Raw genomic sequence first — 27,127 nt, forward strand, 5'->3', positions numbered from 1 at the left:
ACAAAAGGTTTACTCTCGTGGTTCAGTTCCCAGCACCCACATGGCCACTCACAATATCCTGCAGCTCCAGTTTCAGGGGCTTCAACTGTCTGGAGCGCAAGTTACGGACAGTAAATGTAAGCTACATATGGGTTTTGGGAACCCAACTGGACATTTCAGAGCAGCCAGTGTGCTCAGCCACCAAGCCATCTCTCCATCAGCGAAAGCAAAGCAGAACTGAGCATGTGTGGAAGAACTGGGCACTACCAGCCTGCTGGGAGGGAGGGGAAGCTCTGGCCTGAGGCAAAGGATGGGGAGGTAACATGGAGGAATGAGCCTCGTGTCACCTACTGGACTGGAAGGTAAGCAGGCCTCTGCCACATGCCATCCTACTGGCTTCACATCTGAACCTCAGGACTTTTTAGAATCCTCAGTACCTGAAGGTTTCCCTCCTCACCAACAACTGTTCACACAGTGGGACGCTATTGCAAAGTCTCCAGGCTAGACCAAGAGTTCCTCCAGCTCAGGTCTGTAGACTGAACCAACCAAGCACTGTGCTCACAGGGAATCGCCTGCCCCACCATCCAGAACAGAGGATGCAGTGAGGCCCGGGGCGGGGGTGGGGGGAAGACAGGCTGCCCCTCTGACTGAGACGGAACCCCGCACTAAGGCCCCCCTAGGCCACACTTTGGCGTGTATGCAAAGGGCGAGTGTACATGGCTCTTGAAGATGTGAACTTGGGTCCTCATGCCCATTGTCCTAACCTCGAACCCCCGTGTGCGTCCTGAGCTGTCCCCACTTTTGAGGAAAGAAGCTTCTGGGCTCTGCAACTACCACAAGTGACTTTTATTTGTGACGCTCCCAGGCGCAGCCCAGACACAGACACAACAGGAAGCAGGAGGTGGCCAAGCAGCCACTTTGGAAGTCACAGGGCATCTCCCACCCAGCTCAATCCCTGCTACACACTCTGTCTCAGAAAACGCTCAAAGAGTAGGCCCAGCATGTGGTTCAGGCATGAGGGGACCTGCCCTTCCCTCCCCAGGATGAAGAACAGGGCTGGGCCAGCCAAGGTGCTTCTTCCACTGGGTCCAAGAGCCAGGGTACCCCAGGCTATTCCACTCCTGGGCTCTTTGGGGTTGGCCCCCGGCTGCTCCTCCAAGCCACACAGTTAAGGCCAGAGTTTCACTTTCTAATGCAGCCCATCTCTGACAGTCTCTGTTCCCTAGGCACGGTGGACACAGCAAGACACAGCACACAGACTAATTCCCCAGGCTTTGGTGGGACAGGAAGGCAGGACAGCCAACAGGGCCTATGGCTAAGTTGGCCTAAGTTTAATAACTAAGCAGCTTTCAGCCCTTCCCCTGGGCATCAATGCCCTACAGTGGACCAGGGTGAGTCCAGCAGGGAGATGAAGCTCTGCAGTCCAGACAGGAAGAACATACCCACACACACCAAACCAACATAGTATCAAAGGACCAACACGACACGAGGGACAAAGACACTTCCCTGCCTCTGGTCAAAATCCTATCCAATGGAGATGCTGGCTGAGCTCAGTCCATCCAAGTCCCCCAGTCACTGGGGCAGGGTGAGGGACAAGAAGCAGCTGGTTTTAGATCTAGATGCTGTACAGCGTCTGCAGCAGACTGTGGCGGGCAAAGGAGCAGGATTCCAGTGCACCATTGGGCCTGTGGAGAAGACAGCTCAGTGAGTGGTGTGGATATCTTGGGACCTGGGAGTTCCGTGTCCGAGTCAGAAAGGTCTGCTTCTGGGTGGGACGGCCTCTGCGTGGGAGCAGGGCTGGGACTCTTGAGACTGACCCCACCCACGAGCCTTAGCTCAGGCAGAGACAGGATCACTCACTACTCACTTTGTCACAAACGCCAGCAGCAGCGGTGCAAGGGTCTTGGGGAAATAGTCCTGCTGTACCACGTGGTTCAACACCATCAGGGGGCCATGCAGGCTAGGAATGGCCTTGATCTTGTCTTCACTCTGCAAATAAAGGTGGGCAAGCTCCAAGGTCACCTGAGAGCCCTGCTTCCTACCTCAGTGACCCACAGGAAGTGACAGGAAGCCTCACCTTGAGCAGACCCATGTGGATGAGCAGCCTGGTAAGGAAGGTGTTGGAATTGAAAGAGGAGGAGCTGAAGGCCTTCTTCATGAGGGCATCTATGGGGTAGAAATGGAATGTGGTAGTAAGCAGGCAGGAGAGGTTTAGACATAAGGGTATCTGGAGCCCAGCTCTGACCCTGTCAAGACCGGGAAACTGAAGGGGTTGCAGTGGGGTCAGAGTACTGGAACCAAGGGAAGGCTCAGCTTTCCATCTAAAACAGGTGTGGAGACAGTACCATTTGTACATGGAGCCAAAGTGGTGGGAAAGACGAGGGGTAGGGGATGTGGGGTGTGGTTAGATATTGAGAGAAAAAAAAAAAAGTCTCCAGTATCTGTAAATGTTCACAGTTCCTGGGGAAAAGCCAGGAACTTCCTTTCCAACCACCCTCCCAAGTGAACAGCCCTGAGCACAGAGCACAGGGCCTAGGAAGAGGCGCGTGTCTCTTCTCCTTTTCTCTTGCCATGGCTTCTGCCTTCCTTCCCTGGGCCTTCCTCTCTTCTCTGCCTGGCCAAACCTGTCATACCCAGAGGCTCTAACGGATATGACAGGGAGAAGGTGACAGGTAGAGTTGGACTGGAGACAGACAGGAGATGTCAAAAAGATTTCAGGAGAGGGTGAGAGCAGGCGTCTTCTGTTTTTGTGACCACATGTGCAGCAGCATTTCACACAGGCACAAAAAACAAAGGCCTCCCTGACAGGAGAGCTCACAGGCCTTACAGAGTAGACTATCTGGCTTTTTCTGATAGGCAGTGTCCTGCCCTGACCCTACCTGGCCTCAGTTCTAACTGTATACAACTGTATGCTTTGGGAAACTCCCCAGTGCAGAGTTCAGGAAGGCATCTAGGTCTACCAGCCCTGCCTCTCTCCCCTTACCGATGGCATCCAGCACTGCTGTCTTTACTGAGGCTTCGTCCCTGAACACAGATGCCACCTTCAGGAAGGCTGAAACAACCTTCTCAGGGTCGGAGGTATCAGTCTGAGGACAAGACATAATGGCTGGTTAGACACTGGAGCCTCAAGGTTCTGACTTCATACAAAACAGCTGCAGAAGGTCCTGGCAGTACTGGGGGAGGGGCATGGTGGGCAGCAAGGATAGGTAGCTACTTTCCCAGATTATTCCCTAGAATCTGGTGAAAACCTAGCCACAACAGGTACAGCAAGTGAGTTAAATACCATTATCTCCAGGTGCTGGGGTAATAAATTTTTACACCGTGCGAAGGTGTGTTTCTGTCCTTCCTCACCTGCCTAAGGCGTTCTCTGATATAGCTGAGGCAGGAAAGGTGAGCCTTCTGGGCAGAGGAATGAACTCTGGGAAAGAACTAGACTTGGAGAGAACTAATATAGTTAAGGTTAACTAAGTTACACGATCTAGTTAAAAAATAGCATAAGCTAAGGCCTGAGCTATCTATAAACAATGATAAATCTCTGTATTTATTGGGAATTGGCAGGTTAAATAGTCTGACAGTATTTGACATCCAACATGACAGCTAGAAATCTAATAAACATGGGCAGATTCAGGTATTAGGCCAAGAGAGGAACCAAAGACATTTAGGAAGTGGGTTTCTTAGCAACTGAGCAAGCCAGCACAGTGCACGTCTCAGGCTCTGGTGAAGCCAGCAGGTATGGAGCCCACACTGAAGCCCCCCAGGAGCACACCCCAGCCTGAGGTGGCCTGCTAAAACACAGGCCCAGCAGCTTCCTGGGAGGGGGGTGGGATGCAGGCCCAAGGAGGCTGCAGCTGCACAGGGCAAAAGGAGCGTCTTCCTGAAACTGCAGTGTGACTGAGACGCCCCAAACTTCTGAACTGGTAATAAGTTTATAAACAAAAAAGAAAAAAGCAACTGGGTATAAGCAACCACAGAGAGAAAGAGTTCTAAAATAAAGTCTCTGAAGGAGATTAAAAATATTTCCTTTGTTAAAAAAAAATAGACTGTAGTGTCAAAAGGGTACTTGAACCCCATATAATTTTGTTTCGATTATCAGCACACAATATTTCCAGTAATGACTGCAATTATATCCTCTTTAAGAAAGATCAGATTAAAGCAGATAAAGAGAGATGAGGGGCTGGAGAGATGGCTCAGTAGTAAAGACCATTGTCTGCTCTTCCAGAGGTCCCGAGTTCAATTCCCAGCAACCACATAGTGGCTCACAGCCATCTGTGATGAGATCTGATGTGCATGGAAACAGCACATTAAAAAAAGGGGCTAAAGGAATTCATGGTAAGTTACAAACAAAACCAAATTAGACACTCCTTTACTGCAGAATACATCTTCAGAGGCATCCACCCTACAGTCTACAGACCTCTGAAGGGAAGCAGAAAGGCACCCACGGTGATGCTTCATGCTGAATGAAGAATACAGACTTTGGGGGGTTGGGGATTTAGCTCAGTGGTAGAGCGCTTGCCTAGCAAGCGCAAGGCCCTGGGTTCGGTCCTCAGCTCCGAAAAAAAGAAAAAAAAAAAAAATACAGACTTTGTTTGATGACACATTTGAGCAATGTCATATAATCTATCTTTCATTTTGTAAATTAAAGCATGTACACATGCTAATACATTATACAACTGATACCTATTCAAATTCAAAGGGCTTCTGCCTTGAGTTCTGAGAAGGCTGAGTCCGTAATTACCATTTATTAGAAATGATGGCCCTATGAGCAGTGCCTTTTTGGGGTGAAGCGGATATTGCTTTCGTGACAGTGAGACAGGTCAGCAGTCCTCCCAATACTAATTCACAGACGGGCACTGAAGAACTACACATGGCTGGCTTCAATGTGACAAAGCCAGCCACCAGGCAACAAACTGCCCTTGCCCCGACTGCTGGGGACAAACAGGACACTGGGAAGCTGGGTGAGTCAGGTAGGACAGTCCTTTGCATTTCCTGCTTCACAGAAAGGTCTGTCAGTCTGTCTGGGCCTGCAGTCCGAAGACGGATGCCTAGTGTTGCAGAGCAACCTTGGGTGACTGACTAGGCAGCAAGTAAGGACCAGCGCTGACCAAGCTGCTCAGGTTCTACCAGCTCGACCCAGCCGAGCCAGCTGAGCTACATGAAGTCTGTGTCTTTGCTGGCAGTGGGTGGGTGGGCCAAGGCAGTCTAATGATACTCAGAGAGCGGTCATCATCTTACTCTAACACTGCAAATCAGCCTGAGGGAATGGCAGCCATCTTAAAATCTAACATACATACCAAGCGTAAAGACCTGAGGTTGATACTTGGTAGAAGAGAACCAACTTCAAGTTTCTTTGACCTCCACATTCAAAATAAAAGGAAGTTAAAAAAAAAATAAAGAAAAACCATGTATCTCCAGCTGGCTGGAAATCTTTACGTAGGCTGCACTGGCCTTGAACTCGAAGAAGTTCACCTGCCTCTGCCTCCCAAGGTGTGAGCAGCTGTGCCTAGCAAAATGTAATGCTTCATTTATTTTATTTTATTTTATTTTTGGTTCTTTTTTTCGGAGCTGGGGACCGAACCCAGGGCCTTGCGCTTCCTAGGTAAGCGCTCTACCACTGAGCTAAATCCCCAGCCCCGCTTCATTTATTTTTTACAACTAAGGATGTATGTGATCTCCATTTCAGGTTGCCAGGGTAACAGAAACCACGCTTCAGGACAATGTTAAGGCCTGCTCCTCCGAGGATGAATGACATCATGTGAGGCTGGTTAGCACTTGAGCTGCACAGATAACCCAGAAAGGGGGTTTGCTCTGGAAGCAGCTAGGCAGGCGGAAGCTCAGAGGCTCAGCCCATGGAACACCCACTGTGGACATGCATAAGTGACTCCCGCAAAAACTCAAATTCTTCAACTTGAGCTTTGCTAGGACACAGCAGGGACCCTCATGACACAACTCACTGACCAACCTAATTTTTAAAGGGGTGGAGGGTGGGAATGCTCTTACCTGCTGGACTATCAGCACCGAGACCTTTGGACCCAGCCGCAGCAGCTTCTCTGGGGAGGGGAATGACAGGAAGGTGGACAGGTCTGTGGGAGGCGGGGAGGACAGCACGGGAGCTGGCTCCTGAGAAATAGGTGACACAGGGGCTCTGTAGATTCCAAACCCCAGATTCTTCGACTTGGCTGTGCCCGTTCCCGCACCAATAGCATCCTTACCCCAGCCAGCTGTGGAGTCTAGGCCCTGAACTCACCCCCCTCAGTCACAGGTCCCCAAGTGTATGGGTGCAATGGCTGCTGACTCCGGGGGTTCTGAAGCTTTGGGGAAGAGGCAAGGTAAATGTAGCCTTTGCACTCAGAGTGGAGCTTTGCCATGGGTCAGCGCTTGCTGCCAGCAAGTACAGGGAAACCTAACCCTGAGAGGCACTTGGTCAATCAGCGTCTCCCACAGCACAGGAGAGCAGCCCTGCTCTAGGAGTGTGTGTGGGCTCTAGCTGTAGTTTGGAACCTACGAGACAGACACATGGGGTCACATGCCAGTGGGGTCAGGCAACAAACCCAAGTCAATGTAAACCCCAGCTACAGCTCTTGACCGCCCCAGGAGTCACTGGGATAACCCATAGCAGGGAGGAGAAAGATTAACTATGTAGCCCAGGGTAGCCCCAAAACTTTTTGGTAATCCTTCTGCATCACTCTTCTAAGGCTAGGGTGACAGGCATGAGTCATGTTCAGCTCTGTGTAATTTACAATTTATTTCTACACAGAATAAAACACAAGCATACAGGTGCACTTACATTCTGGCAAAATACTCAAAAAGGTCTCTCCTGGAATGACTGTCTGAGAACCACCTGGCCTTTGTATTTACTGGGCTGAAGCAGGTGCTAGCCATACCCCAGGACTCTGTTCCCAGCAAATAACAAACTCACCCCACTGTTAGGGTCCAGGATCTTCCTCGAGGGTGTAGCTGGCTCCTCTCCTGACCCTCGCTGCTGTGGCTCTTCTTCCTCTTCCTCCTCTTCCTCCTCTTCTTCCTCCTCCTCCTCCTCATCTTCCTCATCCTCATCGTCCTCTCCTTCCTCATCCTCATCCTCATCCTCTCCCTCATCATCACTGCAGAGAGAAGCTAGCTAAGGCCTAGCAGCCCATGTTGACTCAGAGGTCTAACTCTGAGGCTACGGACTCTGGCTAGGCCAAGCAGCACTGCTCCCAGGATGGCAAGCAGGGTCCCCAGTCTTCTGTCCACTAAGGTTAGTACCTATGCTACAGACACAGAAGAATCAAATGGTCACTGTCCCAAAGAGCCAAGTCCCACACGGGAGCAGGTAGAGGAGCTTGCTGGGATCGGTGTCTCTTGTGACCACAGAAGGCTGAGTGTGGAAGTGCGATGGCCTTCTAGTTCCCCTGAAGCTCTCTCTGCCTTACAGTGGAGTCCCCAGGCCCAGCCTCGAGAACACATACAGTGCCTCCCTAGGGATGACGGAGGCAGGCAGATGACACTGCCTGCCTCGACCTCTTCCATTCCTTCCTATGGGCCGGCCACTGGGAACCAAGTCCATCCCCTTCAGATGCCTGCGCCTCCCATAGGTTCCTCCACTTGCTGCTTCTGCCAAAGACCTGTGGGGAGTGATGGAAGGCAGAGGCAGGGGGACCTCTACAAATTCCAGGCCAGCTAGGGTCATATACTAAAATCCTGCCTCAAACAAAACAAATCAAGGGAGCCAGCAGCCCTTCAGGGCCTCCCCACACACAGGTCTGTAAGCTGGTCCTTTGGTGAGCACACAAAAGTCCCATCCCTTTCTCCAACACCTAGCGAAAGGTGCCAGCTACTAGGCTGGCAGGGAGCTGGAAACAAACTCAAGAGAGTAAGTGAAGAGCAGGCCTGACTCTTGGCTCAGGAGCCACTTTCCCATAATTCCCTACCTGAGGGATGCCAGCACCTTGGCCATATTGAAGCTGTCCAGCACCTCCTGAAGCTGCTCACAGCCCTCTTCTCCTAGGGCATTGCCTGGTCCGGGAAGGAAAGGAAGGTCAGGGAGGGCAGTGCTTGGGCCAGCTGCCCAGAGCTGAGGCTGACCCCCAGCCTACCATTGAGGTCCAGCTTCTCCAGCTCAGCCTTGTCAGCCACAGCCTCGGCAACAACCAGGGCAGCATCTCTCTTGATTTCACAGAATGACAGGTTCAGCTCCTAAAGGGAAGAGGAACAGTAGAGAAGCATGTCAAACCTGGGCCAGGAGACAAGCCTTATTCCCCTCAGCTTCCCCTTGAGCAGTAAAAGCAGGATTGGTCTTCTGTCTTTGGCATTGGGGGTGGAAGAAAAATCACACCATGAACCCAGTGCAAAGTACTAGACATGTTTATCAAGTGAGAAGACTGAGCTGGCCCACCCTCCTGCACACCAGACCCCTTAGGAGCTCATCCCCCTGCGCTCCCCCAGCAGGGGAAAAGCTAGCACCTTCAGCTTGGGCAGGCCCCCACGGACAGCATCTGCGATGGCGACCGCCCCCTTGGAGCGCACCAGGCAGTCTCCAAAATTGATCACCTCCACTTGTCGCAGTGTCTTCAGGGTCTGAAAGGAGGAAGCAAGGGTCTGGGTGATGCTGTTATTCTTACCCATTGGCCAGGCCTCAGCCTCTCCTCAGTTCTCCTCACTGCACACTGGCCTCTGAAGCCCTGGCTAAACCCCAACCCCACTGCTCTCCATTTTACAGAGTTCTCCCCAAAGCATGAATAAAATCTAATTGCATCCCAACACATCAGGGCTTCAAACCCGCCATGGCTTCCTACTGTTTACAGATCACTTCAACTGGGTAATTCTACAAGGTCTCAAATTCCTTTTCCCTTCATCATCCCAATATCCCCAAACCTGAGTCACTTCAGTAAGGACCAACTTAGGAAGGCTCCCTGTTAGTCTGTAGACTTCTTACACTGATCATGGTGCCTGAACCATCCATCCCCACCAGTCAGAATCAACCAGTCCTTTATCCCTCATCAAAACAAGCAAGCTCAAGTCTAAGATCCAATCCCCCCTTCTACCTGGTGCTAACACCTGCATTTGTGACATTTATAACTTTTCATGAGCCCTTCCCACCCAGAGGCCACTCACTAGGCTGCAAGGACCTTGTAACACAAAACCCTAATCTGTGCAAATGAGAGGGGCTGTGGGTATTCATCATGGAAGGATGGAAAGATAGGGGAAAGCCATGCTTGCCAACGAGCCTCCAGAGGCCCATGTGGCCTGACACCCTGCCTCACCTCAGCCATGGCCACCCCACCCTTCTCAGTGAAGGTGTTGTCGTTTAGATTGATGACTCGCAGCAGGGGGTTAATGGCAAACGCCTGGGCCAGGGCTGTGACACCAGGGTGGTTAATTCCATTCTGTGGCATATGGACCTCTTCCAGAGTCCCGATGATCTGTGGGGCAAAACAGAGTTTAGAGTGTGGCCTGGTGCTCAGAGGGAGAGGTTAAACTTCCAGGCAAGCTTTTGGACACAGCTACATCAGATCCAGGGAGACGATAAGGGGTCAGAGATGCTAAAGATTGGCCAGGTTCACAACCAGAATAGAGGTTTCTTGTTGGTCTCCTTGATGTAGTGGTGGTGAAGGTTTTGGCTGGCAGTCAGGGCTTTTTCCCGGATGTCAGGGCCACTGTCTTTCTGAGGACCTCCTATCCAGCTACAGCCTCACTTTCAGGCCGTGTCTTTCTAGTCTTTTGGCCCCTCATCTCTCTGCTTGAGCACCATTATTTCCCCATTTGGTGACATTTCTATTTGTCTCGCAGACTCCAAGCTAGAGCCTTGAGTATGCTCATGCTGGGCTACACTCCCACTGGCATTTTCTTCAAAACAAACAAAAAGACCCCCATTTGGTGAATTGTCTCTGTGCCTGTGAGTCAGGTGCCAAGACACCAGAAGAGCATCCCTTGGTACTGGACCTACTGGCAGCATCAGTTGTCTGACAAGAGGTTCTGGGAGCCAAACTCCGGTCCTTAGCCAGTGCCCTGTGCTAATCCACCTCTCCACCACTGGTATCTTCTTGACCCCGCAGCTCTACCTTAGAACTCCAGCTCCTGAAGAACCCTGGGTTTGTTTCTGTGGCTGTGATAAAATGCTTTGACAAAAAGCAACTTAGGAAAGGGGGCCAGGCATGGTGACACGCCTTTAATCCTAGCTCTTGGGAGGCAAATCTCTGTGTTTGAGGCCAGCCCTACATAAGGAGACACTGTCTTAAAAAACAAGGCTGCAGAGCCTGGCACTTAGGAAACAGAGGCAGAGGCAAGCAGGTCTCTGAAAGTCAGCCAGGTCTACAGAGCAAGTCTGGCTGGGGACGTGGGGAGGAGAAAGAGAGGCTGGAGAAATGGCTCAGGTTAAGAACAGTTGCTGTTCTTCCAGCACCCACATGGTGGCTCAAAACTACCTGAAACTCGGTTCTGGGAGAGGTGCTATCCGCTGGCCCCCACAGGCATGAGACACGGTATACACAGCCATGTAGACAAAAACCAACACACGGAAGCAAGTGCTTTTTAAAAGAAAGGTTTCTGTGATGTTTTCTTTCTATGTGTCGTCCTGGCTGTCCTGGAATTCCCTTTGTCAACCAGGCTGGCCTCAAATTCAGAGTTCTGCCTGCCTCTGCCTTCCAAATGCTGGGATTAAAGGTGAGTTATTTTGGTGAAGGTTCAGAGCCACAGCCCCTTTCTGAGTTCTCCAATACGAGCTCCATCAGCTGCCAATGCCCTTCTTCCTCAGAGCTATAGAAGCACCAAGGCCAATAGAAACCCACCGGGGAAACAACCTGGCTCAGCGTGCATACAGCATGTCTGCCCCCAGACCAGCAAGCAACAGGAACGGGAGAGATTCAAGTGTGGGAAAAGGAAGTTTTTATTCCGTTTGTTTACAACTCCAAGTCAAAGCCAGTATTTCAGGAAAGTCAAAGGCAACAGCCGAAGAAACCGCCAGCTGCATCACCTCCCCAGCCAGGTGAATGAAAACCCTCGCTTGCTTGTTTTTCCCTCAGCTACTTTTCTTCACGATTCAAGAACAGCCCATAAATGGTACTGCCCACATTCGGGTGGTGGTGGTGGTGTCTTTTCACTTACAAGTAACAATAAAGATGCCCTTCACCCCCAACATACACACACAGACACTCACAGACAAGTCCACAGGCCACCCTGATCTAGACTAACTCTTCACTAAGACTCTTCTCTGAGGCTGGAGAAGACTAACCCAGGTCTCACTGTGCACCAATGGCAAACACACATTCAGGTGAAGCACAGACCCTCACCTCAGGGACTGGAGAGATGGCTCAGTGGCTAAGAGCACACACTGCTTTGTAGAAGCCCTGACTTCAGTTCCTAACCTCCATGTTGGGAGCTCCCAACTGCCTTGAACAACAGCACCAGAGGGACAAAGCCTCTGGCCTCTGTAGGCACCTGCACTCATGTGCACCCCAACCCCAAACCCTCTTCCCATGCAGTTCTTCTAGGCCGTATCAACCTGACAAAAACTAGCTTGCACACTGGGGAAGACTTTCTGGATCTTCCTAGATGCAGCCGTCTTTTTCCACATGAGGACTGTACCTTGTTACCTCAGACTTTCAAGGAAAGGTCCCATGTTTCGACAGAGCACTCCACACAGAGTGTGCACTTACTAAAAAGTTTGAAGCCTGGGTTTAAGACCTAGCACACACAAAACCCAAAACATAGGTTCAGTCAGTCAAGTGCTTGCCTTGCAAATATGAGGACCCGAGTTCAACTTGTAGGATCTACATGAAGATGCCAGGGAATGGTGGCAAGCAGTCCTACCACCAGAGGCAGACGGAGGATCCCAGGGGCCCACTATTCAGACATTCTAGCCCACTTCCTAAGCTCCAGCCAAAATGAGGTGGACTGCATAGCTGAGGTTTATAGCACACCTGAGTTTGTTTTCTGACACCGACACTGACATACACACACACATACACACACACACACACACACACACACACACACACACACACACACACTCACACGCTCCCCAAAAGGTGTATGTGGGTTTGAAATTGTCCATGGCAAGGACCTTTAAACCCAAGTACAAATGATTCTGTTCAGCTACATTAGAAATAACAGCCTTTCATCTATCTTGATCACCACAGACTCAGGGTGGGATACTGTGGATGGAGCAAAACCCCAATTCTAGGCAGAGTAGAGGACTGAGGGCTGCAGGCCCCAGGAAGGGCCTATCTGAGGACAGCAAGTAGTCCCCCCCCCCCCCAAGCCTAGAGAGCGGTGAGCAAGGACCATTCCTTCCCACCCAGGGTGGACAAGGAATCCTTATGGGGCAGCTCCTGAGCTGGGCCACTCTGAGGGACACCCCACTCTGAGGGACACACAAGGGCTGCTGCTGTGGCTGTTTGCTTAGTGCTGGAGGTTGTTTGCTTGGAACAGAAGGGAATGAAGACCCAAGCTTCCACTCCTCACAGCTAGGGCACCACGAAGGTATATACTATCCTAGAACATGGGGACAGGAGAGAGAAGGGGACCAGGGGGCAAAGCTGGCAGAGGTGCTGCAGGCCGGCCAGAGAGATGATGCAGTGGGTGAAGTCTCTTGCTGTGCAAGTCTGACAACCAGACACTCAGTCTCTGGAACTCACATAAAGTGGAGGGAGAGCCAATCCCGCCAAGTTGTCCCCTGCCTGACCTCTACATATGTACTATGGCATGGGCACCTATACACACACCTATAATAAGCAGATTAATAGCTGGACAGTGATGGAACACACCTTTAATCCTAGCACTTGGGAAGCAGAGACAGGCTTTGAGTTCCAGGACAGCACGGGGCACACAGAGAAGCCCTGTCTTGAAAAACCAAAGAAGAAGCCAGGTATGGTGACAGACACCTTTAAATCCCAGCACTCGGGAGATAAGAGGAGGCAAGGACATCTCTAAGTTTGAATCCAGCTGGGTCTATAGCAGTCAGGACTAGAGACATACCCCACCTCAACCCAACAAAACTAAAGCCTGTTACAACCCCCTTCTGTTGCTGGCACAGCAGAGTAAAAGAAATGACTCACCCCAAAGGCTTCTGCCAGTGCAGTGGCTCCATCATTCTCCAGGCGATTTCTGCCAGCCACAAACACCTTCAGGGTCAGTGGCTTGCCTTGGGCACTGGACTTGCGGTGGCACTCAGTCAGAGCTGCTGCCAGAATCTGTAAGGAAGGCACAGCCGTGTGCATATCTTGGCAGGCCCTGACCCCCCCTGCCTCTCGGCTGTCCTCGGGAGTAGATAGGGGACACAGAGCTGTTAGGCGCTGCGGCGTTTCTGTACTGGTTGGGGTTAGCTGCAGCGTCTATGGCAGGTGGAGGCAGACAGACCAGCTAACTGTGGTGTGGATTCCCAGATATCCCAGAGTTCTGCTAGGATAAACCTGTCATGATCTCAACCTTCCAAACAAAGAAACTAGGCTGTGAGAGGCCAGACTCTTGCACTGAGATAGGGCCTCATGCACTTGAGGCTGGCCTGGAGCTCACACTGCTGGAACTCAGCCACCCGAGTGCCTCCAGCTTAGAAACTTCTTCATAGGCACTAAACCAGTAGACTCTGAACCAGAACAGCGTCTCTCCTACTCTCTCTCTCTCTGAGGGGGTTTCCGTCAGACCCCCTGTAGCATCCGTCTGTAGCATCTGACAGTACTTGTGTCTAAGTCTCCTTTATTTTACCTATGAATAGCCCCAAGTACAAAACGGATGACGTAAGCCATCCAAATATGCCAAACGCAAGCCGTAAGCTGCTTTCTGGTTAGGGATGTAGCTTGGCTGGTACAGAGCTCTGGGGCCATGCAGCATCAGGAATCCCAGCACTCAGGAGGAAGGGGAAGTGGGAGTCGAGTTCAAGGCCGTGCTCTCACGGTCTACTGATTTAGTGCCCGTGAGGAAGCTTCTAAGCTGGTTGCTGTGGCACATGCTGGAGGTTGAGGCAGGAGAATCACCACCCTGGACAACATAGCAAGAGAGGAGGCACTCGGGTGGCTGAGTTCCAGCAGTGTGAGTTCAAGGCCAGCCGCAAGTACATGAGGCCCTACCTCAGTTGGAGACAAGGCTGTGCTATAAAATATCTTTCTCAAAACAAAACACAGCCAGGGACTAGTGACACAAGCCTTTAATCCCAGCTTGAGGGAGGCGGAGGCAGAGGCAGGCAGCTTTCTGTGAGTTCAAGGCTAGCCTGGTCTACATGGAAAAACCCTATCTTGAAAAACCAAAACCAAAACCAAAACCAAAATACAAACACATTAAAAAAAGCTTCCTTTAAGTGAAGGGTGTTAGACAGGGAAGAGGGCACCCACGGAAGGACTTGAACCTGCCACTATTCTCCCTTCACAACACAGGACAACCTCTACAGAGGTGGTCACTGGCTCCTTAGCCTGGGACAATTCAAGGCCCATTCTAGGTTTCTCTGATCTGACTGGAGTCTGTGAGGTGGATTTAGCTCAGTGGTGGAGCCCTTGCAAAGCATGTACTGAGGCTCAAGGTTCAATCCTCACTGTCACAAGGGGTGGGAAAAGGGAATGGAACCTCTGGTAAAGGCTCAAACTCTCTACTCATCCCAAACCCCCAAACCTTTGTTTACTTGTACAGGAAAATGGAGGTGGGACCAGCAATGTACACAAAGCCATCTTCATAAATGTACCCCATCCCTCAGCTGTGTCCTAGCTGTTGTGGGTCTGATGGAACCTCAAAAAGGGAGGGAAAGAAAAGGGTGGCCTCCATCACTGCATGGCTGGTGGTCACAGGGTGAACTCTCGGGGCCCAGCCCTGTCCAGAAATAAGCCCTGTGACTGGCGCTGGGCCTGCTCTTCTGAGTAACAAGGTTTGGTCCAGGGATAGATATTCTAATCCTGAATTGTACACAGCAAGCAGGTCAGAGCAGGTTATGCAGCAGCACTGTCTCTGTGTTGCCAAGGCAACTCAAGAACTTGGAATGGTTGCCTAGCAACCTAACCTCCTGGACTCCTTTCCTCACTGACTGCAGGCTGCTATCTGAGGCTTTGCTTTTCTCCTCTGAAGTGACAGACAACAGCCCCTGCCCCCAAAGATGGTCTTAAGAGCTACTAGAACTCATAGCCCAGTGTGCATGCAGGAAGGGACTACCCAGGGCTGCCAACCCACCTTGCCACCACCGATGCCCATGCCACAGTTGTTAAGCTTGAGTTCCTGCAGGGTGAAGCAGGCTGGGCTCTTGAGGAGGGCCTCGAAGCCTCGCACTCCATCAGGTCCAAATGCGTTGTCACTGAGGTCGAGCTCCACCAGCTGTGCTCCTGCAGTGATGAGCCCCTCCCCTAGTGAGATCTGGATATAGAGAGAACTCGCTCAGTCTCCCAGACATCGACCAGATGCCACTTCTTCTTCTTCCAGCCCCAAGCCCTTTCCACAGGTCAGACCCAGGTCAGACCCAGGTCGGCCCAGACACTGTCTTTTTTTTTTTTTTTTTTGGTTCTTTTTTTCGGAGCTGGGGACCGAACCCAGGGCCTTGCGCTTCCTAGGTAAGCGCTCTACCACTGAGCTAAGTCCCCAGCCCCGACACTGTCTTTTACAGCAGACTTTCCTTACTGTTCCCTACACTGTAATGGGAGTGAGCGGGGCCTGGGGGTAGGAGAATCTGGAAGGCTCTCTGTAGGAGGTGGCACTGAGTTCACAGAAGAGGAGAACCAGCCAGTCAACACAAAGATTCCAGAGAGCAACAGAAACCAGAGAAGAGATACAGAAAGATGGCAGCCCGCCTAAGCTGGGGGCCCCTCTGGATATGCAGGAAGGCCTCATAAACACCTCAAGCCTCAGGACTGACCGAGCAAGATGCTGTTGGAAACACAGGAGTGGTACAGAAAACAACCCCAGCCACTCCAGGAAAAATGGCCCGAGGTGGCTCTGCCAGAAAAGGGGTGGGGGAAGGGGCAGACATGAGTGGGCAAGTAGCCCCGCAGTGGCAGGAATTCAAGAGGGAACACCTTGCCTTTGCCCATACAACCCACAGGTTATCCTATTACTTAACAGAGACAATGGCTGCACTGTCATCTGAAGGTCTGGCCCCAGCTGTGCACTGTGTCTACCTCTCTCTGGACCAGTATTGTCACGCGCCCAAAGGCTCGCTCACTTCCTCTTACTTACATGCCTAAGACCCATTCTCCTGACGGGGAATGTGGAGCTACAGCACTTCTTCAATACGGGAACTAAACGATTATGAGAGGCCCCACGAAAGCCGCCCTGGCTACTTTACTCAGCCTGTGTCTGAATCCTGCTTATCCTTCCAGGGTAACACTAACTCCATCCCCCAGGAGGTAGTCCAACATAGTAGACCAGAATCCTCTGCCTGGCTCTTTAGGAGGATGGTGAGGTTTTCCTGAAACCCCACTGTGCCATATGAAGGCCTGAGAATGAGATGGGACAGTCACACCACAGACTCCTTTGTCTTGAGACCCTGTGCTAGGCAGAGAGACCTGTAAGAGCCCACTGATAGCTGGTGCTATGAACCAGGTTAGTTCTCTCTTCTTTCCCTCTCTCTACAGCTCAAATGCTGGGAACTTGGCTCTAGACAATCTGGAACTGCAGCCACTTGAGCATCAGAGCAAACAACGTGACACAGTAACAAAGGTGGAGCAGTCACAAGACGCTGTATACAGACAGTCCCAGGGACACCGGGACTTTGGGAAGGCCTGCTCTGAGCAGCATCTCCGCCCATCCAAGGCGTGGCCCAGTGCTCCACATCCTCACTGGCTCCCATCATCTGTCAGGACACAGGCAGGGGCTGGGCTAGCCTTGTTTTCACCTGTGAGGCTGAAATGACTCTCCAGGTGTGAGGGGGTGTCTGTCCCTGCAGGAAAGCACAACCTGGTCCTTACCAGAGCTGGTGGGATCTCGGACCGAAGCCTTCCGGTGAACATGTCACTCCAATGGCATCGCTGTGCAGGAAGAAGGAAAGTGTTAGCTGGAAAACCCAGGAGCAGCCTCAAGTGAAGTCTCACCAGCAATGCCTCCTTGAGAGCATCCCAAGAGAATCCAGATTTCCTAATTTCCGCTTTCTCAGCAGATAATTAGACCAATTTTGGCCACAGCTAGAGGGACCCAGAAACAAAGAGTATTCTCTCTGATCTGCCCACCCTTTGGTGGAAGGTGAAGATTGTGGGTGACAGAACACCACAGAAGTAAACAGAGGCGTGACCACGGAGAAGCACCTCTTTCCAGCCCGACATCCGCCTGGGGCTGGGCCCTTCCTGCTTCCATGCTTTTTGTTGTTTTCCATGCAAGAGTCTCCGGTAGCCCAAGCCAGCCCCAAGCTATGGAGGTAAAGTCAGCCTTGAACTCCTAATCCTTTCCCAACCTCCCAAATACTGGGATTTCAGATTTGTACGGCCATGCCCACCAACTAACTTGCTTTTTAACAAATGAAGAACAAGACTCAGACTTAGAGCCGTGAGGTGGAAATAGTGTCACACTGCAGTCCACACTATCCTGCTTTACTTTCTGGTGTGTTATGTCTGGTGACTTTCTTTTTAGAGAATGGTGCTCGCCTTTACTCACTTGAAAGGTGAGTTTAGGGGCTGGAGAGACAGCTCAGCATTTAGGAGCCCTGGCTGCTCTTCCAGAGGACCTTGGTTCAGTTCCAGCACACAACTACCTAAGGCTTCCGCTCCAGATCTTATGTCCTCTTCTGTCCTCTGCCAGGTGCCAGGTACGTGTGTCACACACACATACATGCAAGCAAAATACCCATAAACATAAGTTCTTTCTTCTAAAATACATAAAAAGCTAGTTCAGTGTAAATGATCAGATTAAGTCACACAGGCAGGAGACACTTAGAACTAGGTTGCAAAAGCCATATCCCCAGCTCTGGTCACTCCAGGTGGCTTTATAAGAATGGCCTATTAGAAGCATGTGCTAGCTAACTTTTAAAAATATTTATTTATTAATTATATGAGTGCACTGTAGCTGTCTTCTGACACACCAGAAGAGGGCACCAGATCCCATTACAGATGGTTGTGAGCCACCATGTGGTTGCTGGGATTTGAACTCAGGACCTCTGGAAGAGCAGTCAGTGCTCTGAGCCATCTCTCCAGTCTGCTAGCTAACCTTCATGCTCCTTGGAAGAACACTGTGAGCAGAAGACTCTCCGAGTTTGTCTTTCATGGGTGCCCCTTCCAATTAAGACTCCTGTACTCCTAATGCCACCAGAAGGTTGCTTCGTTTCAGAAAAAAGGGTCAGACTTTGTGTTCAGTTTGTGTCAGGGGAGAGGGCTATGTGGGGGTCTGCCACCAGGACAGGCCTCTGACAGTTCAAGATCTAAGTGGTAGTTGCTGCAAAGTGAGGGGATCTTATCTAGTACAAGCCTCCTCTGCTGTCCCCTCACCTTCAGCTTGGACTTCTTCTCTAAGGCCTTGGCGATGACTCTGGCCGCTTCCACGCCCACTGTGTTCCCCTCCAGTCGTAGAGCTTCCAGGCCATCAAACTCTTCAATCTCCTTAATCACATCTTTAGCTATGTAAAAAGAACACAGGCTTAGGCCTAGGCAGCCTGAACCCAGCAGGACAACTCAGGAAGCATTTACTCATTTACCCCAAGGGCTTTGAACCATGCACCTCTGCAGAGAGGAGACCAGGACAGGCTCACAGCATCTGAAGTAGCAGAACTGTACACACTATTATTCCTCTGTTTGAACAAACACAGGTCTACTCACTGGTTTAGTCAACACTAGTGACACTTGAATCGGGGTTCTCCTTTCTGTTTCTGCGATTTTTAAAGACAGGATGTAGCACAGTCAGCTTTGAAGTTTTCTACCTAGTCAAGAATGACCTTGAAATTCTTTTTTTTTTTTTTTTTCCGGAGCTGGGGACCGAACCCAGGGCCTTGCGCTTCCTAGGCAAGCGCTCTACCACTGAGCTAAATCGACAACCCTGACCTTGAAATTCTAATTCTCTTGCTGTCATATGGCTCTGGGTCTCCTCTTCAGGGGTCCCACAGACAATGGCTAGGACTGATCTCTTTGCCTTTTGCAAATCTTGCTCCAAAAGGTAGCCATCTCTAATGTCAGGAGACTGGATTTCCCAGATGGCTGTGCGAGGAAGCATAAGCCTTAAGCAAGAAGGGCACGGCAAGGCCTGGTGGCACAGGCCTTTAACCCAGTACACAGGAGGCAGCATTGAGAGGATGAGGTCAGTGACTTCAAGGCCACTCTGGTCTACACAGCGAGTTCTAGGGACAACCAGAATTACAAAGAGGCTCCATCTTACCAAATAAATAAGTAAAAACTAAAAATTAAAGGTAGATAAAGTGACCCTCACTTCTTGGGTCCTTTGTTCAAATTTCTCAAAGATGCTCACATTCTGCCTCCCAAATACCTCATTTCCCCTCAAAGTTAGGAGTTGCTGAAAGGCTAGAGTAAGCTAGGCACTCCTAGTGACCTAACATAAAGCCAGCGACACAGACAAATCAGCCATTGGAATGTCAAAGCCAAACTCAGCCTTTGTCTGCCGTCTGCAGTGCCGGGCATCACATCCAGGGTTTGTACAACACGAGGATTAAACAGAGCTGCACCCTGAGCTCAAAGCTTGAGTGTCTCACCCCTACCTCCAGCACTGGTGACTGCCCTGCGGGAGTTATATCCTGACGTCAGTCACTTTTCAAATCTGCAAAATGGGAACAAAGCCTTGGAAAGGAAACAGTATGCATTTGTTTATTTACTGTTTGTAGAAGTTCACATAAATGTGGAGGTCAGAGAATCATTTGAGGGGTCAGTTCTCTCCTACCACATGTTCCAGTGATAGAACTTGGGTCATCAGGCTAACTAAAAACTGCCTTTGGCAAACCTGTATTTACTAAAATAAGCCCAATGTCTATTCAGAAGCATGGGAGCAGGGAACTCAGCTGGACCTCACTAATCTTGCAGTTGGTGAACTCTGCGACCTTGAATGAGTTAGCCTCACTTACTGAACAGAGCAGATGAAGTTGAGGGGTTTGGGTATCCAGAGAAATCTGTCAGTTTCCAAGTACTACGAAGTGGTCAGGAATGGACAGTCCCTACCACCCTAAGGTTCAAAAAGTTTCCTTTGGAGGGGAGTAATTTATGGGTACATGAGACAGTCTGGCAAGTCCAAACCAGTTTCTCTGGTTGGGCCAGAACCCTAAGAGGCCTCACAAGGTCTAAAGGAAGCAAGGGATTCAGGGTTCTCCATGCTAGCTAAAGCCTTAGTCATGAATGGAAAGACAGGAACCTGATTCTATCTCCCAAGGGTGCCTGGATGCAAGGACTGAAACTTCCCATGAGGGCCCAAGACTGTCGTTTTACTGCAGCTCCCTCAGGGCCTCTGCTGCGAGGAAGACAGCTGCCCTGGGATGCAAAGAACCCAGTCCTGAAGCCAGGGGGCTGAGCTAGATGGACAGGTATAAGACTAGTCTGAGTGAAACCCTGTCAACACCCTCCCCACGCCCCACCTCATCTCTCAAGTAATAGTCACAGAAGCCTCACTTAGAGTGGACCAATGGCACAAGACTGCCAGGACAAAACTGATCCAGATGAGGAAGCTCAGAGAGCCTGAGACCAGCAAGCATGCGTACACAGCCAGCCCAGGAACTTACCATCTTCTGCAGTATTTAGTTTGAGACCCTTGCCCTTAAAACTCAGCTGTCCTCCGGCTACCTGAGTTTTGGCCAGGGTCTCTGCCAATTTGGCAATGTCTTCAGAGGCCATGACTACAACAGCGGGCTCCCCTGGAGGTCTGTAAACTGAAGAAAACAAACTGCATTAAAAAAGATTCTTGGGGGGGCTGGAGAGATGGCTCAGCGGTTAAGAGCACCCGACTGCTCTTCCAGAGGTCATGAGTTCAATTCCCAGCAACCACATGGTGGCTCACAACCATCTGTAAAGAGATCTGATGCCCTCTTCTGGTGTATCTGAAGACAGCTACAGTGTACTTATATAATAAATAAAATAAATCTTTAAAAAAAAAAATGTAAAAAAGATTCTTGGAAGAGAAGGGAAGGGAGACTGGAGAGATGGCTCATCAGTTATGAGTATTTGTTGTTCTTACAAAGAACCTACATTTGATTCCCATCACCCACAAACGCCTGTTAAGTTCAGCTCCAGACCAGACACTTCTGACCTCTCAGGGCACCTGCATTCACATGTGTACACACACACACACACACACACACACACACACCATTGCTCACACATGCATCATACACACAATTACAGTGAATTAAAATTTTAAAATATTTTTTCAATGGGCTAGGAAGAAGGCTCAATGGTTAAGAGGCTGCTCTTGGGGCTGGAGAGATGGCTCAGTGGTTAAGAGCACCCGACTGCTCTTCCAGAGGTCATGAGTTCAATTCCCAGCAACCACATGGTGGCTCACAACCATCTGTAAAGAGATCCGATTCCCTCTTCTGGTGTATCTGAAGACAGCTACAGTGTACTTACATATAATAAATGAATAAATCTTAAAAAAAAAAAAAAAAAAAAAAGAGGCTGCTCTTGGAGAGAACTAGAGTTTGATCCCAGCATCCTATGTTGACTAGGGTCTCTGTGGGTACTGCAGACAAATGGTTCAGACATATATGCAAGGCAACATACTCTACACATTTAAAAAAATAGTGGTTCAGGCTGGAGAGATGGCTCAGTGGTTAAGAGCACTGGCTCCTCTTCCACAGGACTTGGATTCAATTCCCAGCACCACATGGCAGCTCATAACTCTCTGTAACTCCAGTTCCAAGGTATCTGACTCCCTCACACATGCAGGCAAAACACTAATATACACAAAATTTTTAAAACTACTAAAAAATTGTTTTTATGCTTTTCATACCACCACACCAGCACATGGGGGGCCAGTCTAGTCTACGGAATAAAATCCTGTCTCAAATAAAACAAACAAAAAAAAAAAAAGAAAAAAATCTTTGTGGGCTGGAGAGATGGCTCAGTGGTTAAGAGCACTGACTGCTCTTCCAGAGGTCATGAGTTCAATTCCCAGCAACACATGGTGGCTCACAACCATCTGTAGTGGGATCCAATACCTTCTTCTGGTGTGTCTTAAGACAGCTACAGTGTACTCATATACATAAAATAAATCTTTAAAATAAATTTAAAAAATCTTTGTAAAAAACATTGTTCTCAAAACTTAAGACCCGGGTTTGGGGCTGGAGAGATGGCTCGGCGGTTAAGAGCACCCGACTACTCTTCCAGAGGTCCTGAGTTCAATTCCCAGCAACTACATGGTGGCTCACAACCATCTGTAGGGAGATCTGATGCCCTCTTCTGGTGCATCTGAAGACAGCTACAGTGTAGTTATATATAATAAATGAATAAAAAAAAAAAAAAAAAAAAAAAGACCCCGGGTTTGATATCCCAAGTATAACCTCTCAGTGTGTGTGCCACGCCCCTTGAGATCTCGTCAGGGTTGTAGATTAGCCCCCTTCCTGATGTGGAGAGCCCAAGAGCTAACCCACCCAGAGAAGTGAATGTGTCATTAGAAAGATCAGGGACAGTCGCGTCCCAAAAGTAGCAGCTGCTTCAAGAGTCACGCACCTGCCTGATCATCTTGGTAGCACTCTGCCTGAGGGTCCCACTCCTCAAACAGGACATAGATGGCTATGGGATCCAGGTCATCCATCCCACAGAAGGCACCACTGCCCATGCTGACATGACTACGGGAGGCACACAAGGCTAAGGCCACTGCATGACTGGTTTCAACCCTGGCCAGAGACTGCACTTGCCACAGTGGCCCCTCAGCGGTTCCTAGGAGACCAGAGGTATCTACATCACAAGAGCTGCCATCACAATAGATCAGGGTGTGGGAAATACCTCAGTCTCTCCATTGTGCACTAACACTGAACTCATCAAGCAAGCAACTAACTACTGCAGGGCACTGAACGCTGTCCCCAATTCAGTCTGGACACTCAGATTCCAGGAGTTGAGAGCCCAGTCTACAAGGTTACCCCACAGGTGATGCTCTATGAACCCCAGTGTGTTTACCTGTGCCTCTGATCTACTGGCTATGAACTAGGGTTGCCATGACTCTCCCCCTGGGGTCAGTTAATTTGCTAGAACTCACAGAACTCAGAGAAAATAGGTTTTTTTGTTTTGTTTTTTTTTAGTAAAGGATGTGTGTTTGTATGGGTATGTGCTAGGGATAGTACCCCAGATTTCTCACATTGAACTATATCTTTAACCCCCGGCAAATAACTCATTCATTCATTCATTCATTCATTCATTCATTCATATACAGGGTCTCAATGTATATCTTTGGCTGGCTGAATTCAGTCTGTAGATCAAGATGGCCTCAAAGTCATAGAAAACCAGCCATTTGCTTCTGCCTCCCCAGAACTAGGGATAAAGATGTGTACCATCATGCCAGCAAACAAAGGGTATTTTAAAGAATACAAATGAACAGCCAGATAAACAGAAAGAATGCACAAGGAAGGGCTGCGAAAAGAGCCCAGGGCTTCCATGCACTCTTAAAACCAACATCCTCCAAGACTCTCTGTGCACAGGTATCTGGAAGCCTTCTGAGCCCTGTCCTTTTGGAGGTTCATAGACTTCATTACATAAGCATGATTGGTTAAATCATAGTGTCACTGATAAACCTGAGTCCCACTCTCCAACTCTGCTTAGGTTTTTCTAATGACTTCCTCCACCCACCCTAGTACTACCCAAGGGGCTCCGAGCCAGCAATCAGCATCAGAATAGGTGTTTTCTATGCCAGGAAGTAGGACTATAACCAAATATATATTTCATAATGTCACCACAAAACAAAGTTGCCCACAGCCGGGAGCGTAACATTGGCAGAATGAGAAAGTAGAGCTGGCATACAGCCAAGTGAGGGACCTATCAGGCATAGGGGGCTACAGGTTCAAGCCCCAGCACTACCACAGAGAGGAGAGAATGATAATTCCATGTTCCCAAAGAGAATGTGGCAGGTGACCAGGGAGTGGTGTTGAATTAGAACAGCCCCCATAGGCTCGTAGACTTGACTTCTATCTGTCTTTAGAATGGGTTATAGCTCCCAGCTACTGCTCCAGTGTCATGCATGCCACAATGCTACCCAATGTGATGATAGTGGATTAAACCTGTTCAATAAGACATTTTATACTTCATGTATATCTATCTCAAGGTCACCATAGTCTACAGAGCAAGTTCCAGGGCAACCAACAGCTGTTACACAGAGAAACCCTTCCTTGAAAACCCAAAAAAGGATAGGCTTGGTCATGGTGTCTCTTCACAACAACCAGAACACCAACTAAGACACCGGACCTGTCAAGTCATTCTTTGAGCACATTCTGAATGCCAGACCACAAGCAGACAGTGATTCAGCTGAACAAAGGTCAGAGCCAGATTCCTCCAAATGCCCCTGGGCCTCAGGACTTCCTGCCTATCCGAGGCTTCCTCTGGGCTTGGCCAGCTGCCCATCACTTTCCTTATTTTACCCCCAAACACCCTGATTTATTAACCAATAAGCATACATTACAACTCAGGATAAAATATCAAAGCATTCAGCAAAACACTGTATCGAGCACCATGTAGTGGACACTGTCTGGAATACCAGAACTACAGTAAGGCACATATTCCTTGAAGTTTATTTATATTCCAAAAACCAAAATATTTTACATGTTAATGAAAAAGCCCGTGGAAGCAAGGGAGGGGCAGTTCAGCAGTAGAACTCTTGCCTAGGGTTTGTGAGGGGCTGGTTTCAAGCTCTTACACCACAAGAAATAAAATAATAAAAAAGGCCAGGTGCTGTGGCACACCTATGACCTAGTACTTGGGGAGGCAGGAGGATCAGGAGTTCAACGCCATTTCCAACTACTAAAGGCGCTAAGGCCAGCCTGGGCTACACAAGACCCTGTCTGAAAAATACAAAGAAAAAAAAAAAAATCCCCACACAAAGCAACCAGGAAAGGGGCAAAGAAGGTGGTTTTCGTTTTTGATGGGTTTCTTTTTTTGGGGGGGAGGGGGAGCTGTTTACAGTAGAATGATGATTAAAGGTGTTACCTGTAAAGAAACTAAAGATATGACAGACTGAGCCAAGCAGAAATTGAGGGACGAGCATTCCTACAAAAGGAATACAATATGCAAAGGCTCATGGGATAGAGGAGGAATTGCAAGGCCAGTGGGGCTACGGTTAGAGCAGAGGAGAAAAGACTCAAGTCACAAAAGACATCCTAATTACTGTATAGGATGAGTGACCAGGAGGGTCCCTGGAAGGTTTTTAGCAGCTAAAAGTGCACCAAGCTGCTTTTGACAGGAACAGGGTCCCAGTAAGAGGCCTGATATTTGAGGGCTCAAAAAATGACAACACTGACAGGTATTCTCCTAGGACCAACTAAGCCAGTTCAAGCCAAATTAAAGTATAAAGGCAGGTTTATTGGGGGCAGCTCTCTGGTGGGTTCACCTGTTCCAAGGAAGGGAAGTTGTCTTGCAGACAGGGAGACAGAGAGGTGGGGAAGACAAAGGAAAAATGAGCTCTCATATGCAAGAAGTTAGAAGTGAAGACAGAGGGATGGAGGAGGAGAGTGGGAGAGGACCAAAATGTCTGGATTATACAGTGAAGAGCTTCAGGGGGTAAGAGGCAGCCCAAGCCCTGGGCTGGAAACTTCAAGTAGGGACTAAGGGATGCTGGGAGAATCTGAAGGCCAGGTCAGCTTTGGTAGGTTAAATAGGCACTTCAGCCAGCTGTCACCGGCCAGAAACCCAACAAACACGAAGATGAGTGAAAATCTATCTAGAATTCAGCCACCTCTTACAGTTCTACGATGAGACAATGAGATTTAAAACGGGGTGGCGGTGGTCGGGCTCCATGTAGAAGGGAGGCACAATTTCAGGTCTTGGAACCAGACACACAGACACACACAAGCCCTCCCCCATTCACTTTAAAGAATGACTAACCAAAGCAAAAGAGAAATGGTATTGAGCTATCCAAGGTCAGCAGACAGCTTGCGAGGGATCAGACACAAACGGTCAATACACAAACGCCCTCTCCTCCTGGGCGGCCGCGTGGGAGACGTCCTCAGGTGCACAGCCATCCATCGACCCAGCAAAGCGTCAGCAGTGACTCATGCCAGGCTTCCCGCGCGGACGTGGGCCGACTGGGTAGGCAGCGATGGACTGGGTGGCGCCACCCGGCACGGCAGGCGGCTTCTCACCGCCTACAGGTGAGATGGGTGCCAACGTGAGGCGCCACCGCGGAGAGACAGCTGTGGCTACCGTCCACTCTAGGCCTCAGTTTCTCCAAACGTACAAGGGGTAGCGCCGCCCAGCGCCCCATCCCCCAACGCCGGGCTCAGCGAGATCAAAAGGGGGTAGTCATGAGGCGATCGTTTCGCCCCACCCGGACCCTGGTAGCCAAGCAAGTGACAGGAAGAGCGTGAGGGCCCCGACTCACCTCAAACTAGCGGCGCCGCCGCGTGGGGGGACGGAACGCACGCGTCGGTCACTGCTTGAGAGCCCGCGCGAGGGCCAGGCCGGTCACCGCGCCTCTATACGGCGGTTCCAGTGACCAGTCTGCTCGCCTGTCCTCGCTGCCGCGGCTGCTCGTCTAGCTTGTGCACACCACCTGCTCCACGATCCCCAGCGATTATGGCGGCGGAGGAGGATTTTTGAAAGCCGGCAGTTTCTTTCCTTCGATTTGATTTGTTCAAGCCGGAGCGGCGTTTTGCCGGGCTCGCTTGCGGGGTCTACTGGGAAGGGAAGTCCTGTCCTCCCGCGCAGCCATGGCTGGACGCACAAGATGAACTACAATTCCCATGATGCACAGTGCTCGGAGTTCGCAACCCTCCTCTCCACCCGCCCTCTCGGCTTCTGGCTCTTTCTCTACGGGACTCTGTTGGATGGTATTTGACCGGTGCATCCGCTGACTACAAATCCCGGCAGACCATGCCGAGAGGCAGCCGCACCCTTCCGTAGAGGTTAGCGCTCTCATTCATGCAACTTTATTGACAAAGGCGATACAATGAAAGGCATGTCCCTGGAGCTTATCAGTAGTAATAGGGATCTCCTTGCTAAAAGAAACGACTTAAAAAAAAAAAAATCTAATTACTCTGAAATTAAAAGGAAATTTCAAAGATTCCTCGATAATTAAAAAAAAATGCAGAAAGTTATTTCTTAGTAGAGACAACCTTCAGGCATCGCCTTAGCTGATTCACATTAAC

The 27,127-nt window shown here is 49.9% G+C and overlaps 1 protein-coding gene across 11 annotated transcripts; it reads right to left on the minus strand.

Annotated features, from left to right (window-relative positions):
• Positions 1-802: 802 nt before the first annotated feature.
• On the minus strand, positions 803-26,557 carry Rangap1 (RAN GTPase activating protein 1). Of its 11 annotated transcripts, none has more exons than XR_015624255.1 (17): positions 26,362-26,557; positions 20,564-20,710; positions 18,339-18,466; positions 16,833-16,892; positions 15,106-15,285; positions 13,014-13,148; positions 9,222-9,380; positions 8,422-8,535; positions 8,055-8,154; positions 7,890-7,974; positions 6,896-7,079; positions 5,977-6,026; positions 5,271-5,479; positions 2,963-3,065; positions 2,057-2,145; positions 1,847-1,968; positions 811-1,664 (listed from the first exon to the last, which is right to left on the minus strand). XR_015624255.1 is itself a non-coding variant. In NM_001244855.1 (16 exons), the coding sequence occupies exons 2-16, from the start codon at positions 20,673-20,675 to the stop codon at positions 1,595-1,597; spliced, it is 1,761 nt and encodes a 586-aa protein (NP_001231784.1). In that variant the 5' UTR covers positions 20,676-20,710; positions 26,362-26,541; the 3' UTR covers positions 803-1,594. The 11 variants fall into 11 exon arrangements, 3 of the variants coding, with proteins under 3 accessions (NP_001231784.1, XP_087414374.1, XP_087414375.1); XR_015624249.1 differs by having other exon boundaries at positions 5,977-6,096; XR_015624250.1 differs by having other exon boundaries at positions 5,977-6,096; positions 25,866-26,557.
• Positions 26,558-27,127: the final 570 nt, after the last annotated feature.

The sequence above is a fragment of the Rattus norvegicus genome, chromosome 7 (genome assembly GCF_021556685.1).
Source record: "Rattus norvegicus strain SHRSP/BbbUtx chromosome 7, alternate assembly SHRSP_T2T, whole genome shotgun sequence".
NCBI classification, from domain to species: domain Eukaryota; kingdom Metazoa; phylum Chordata; class Mammalia; order Rodentia; family Muridae; genus Rattus; species Rattus norvegicus.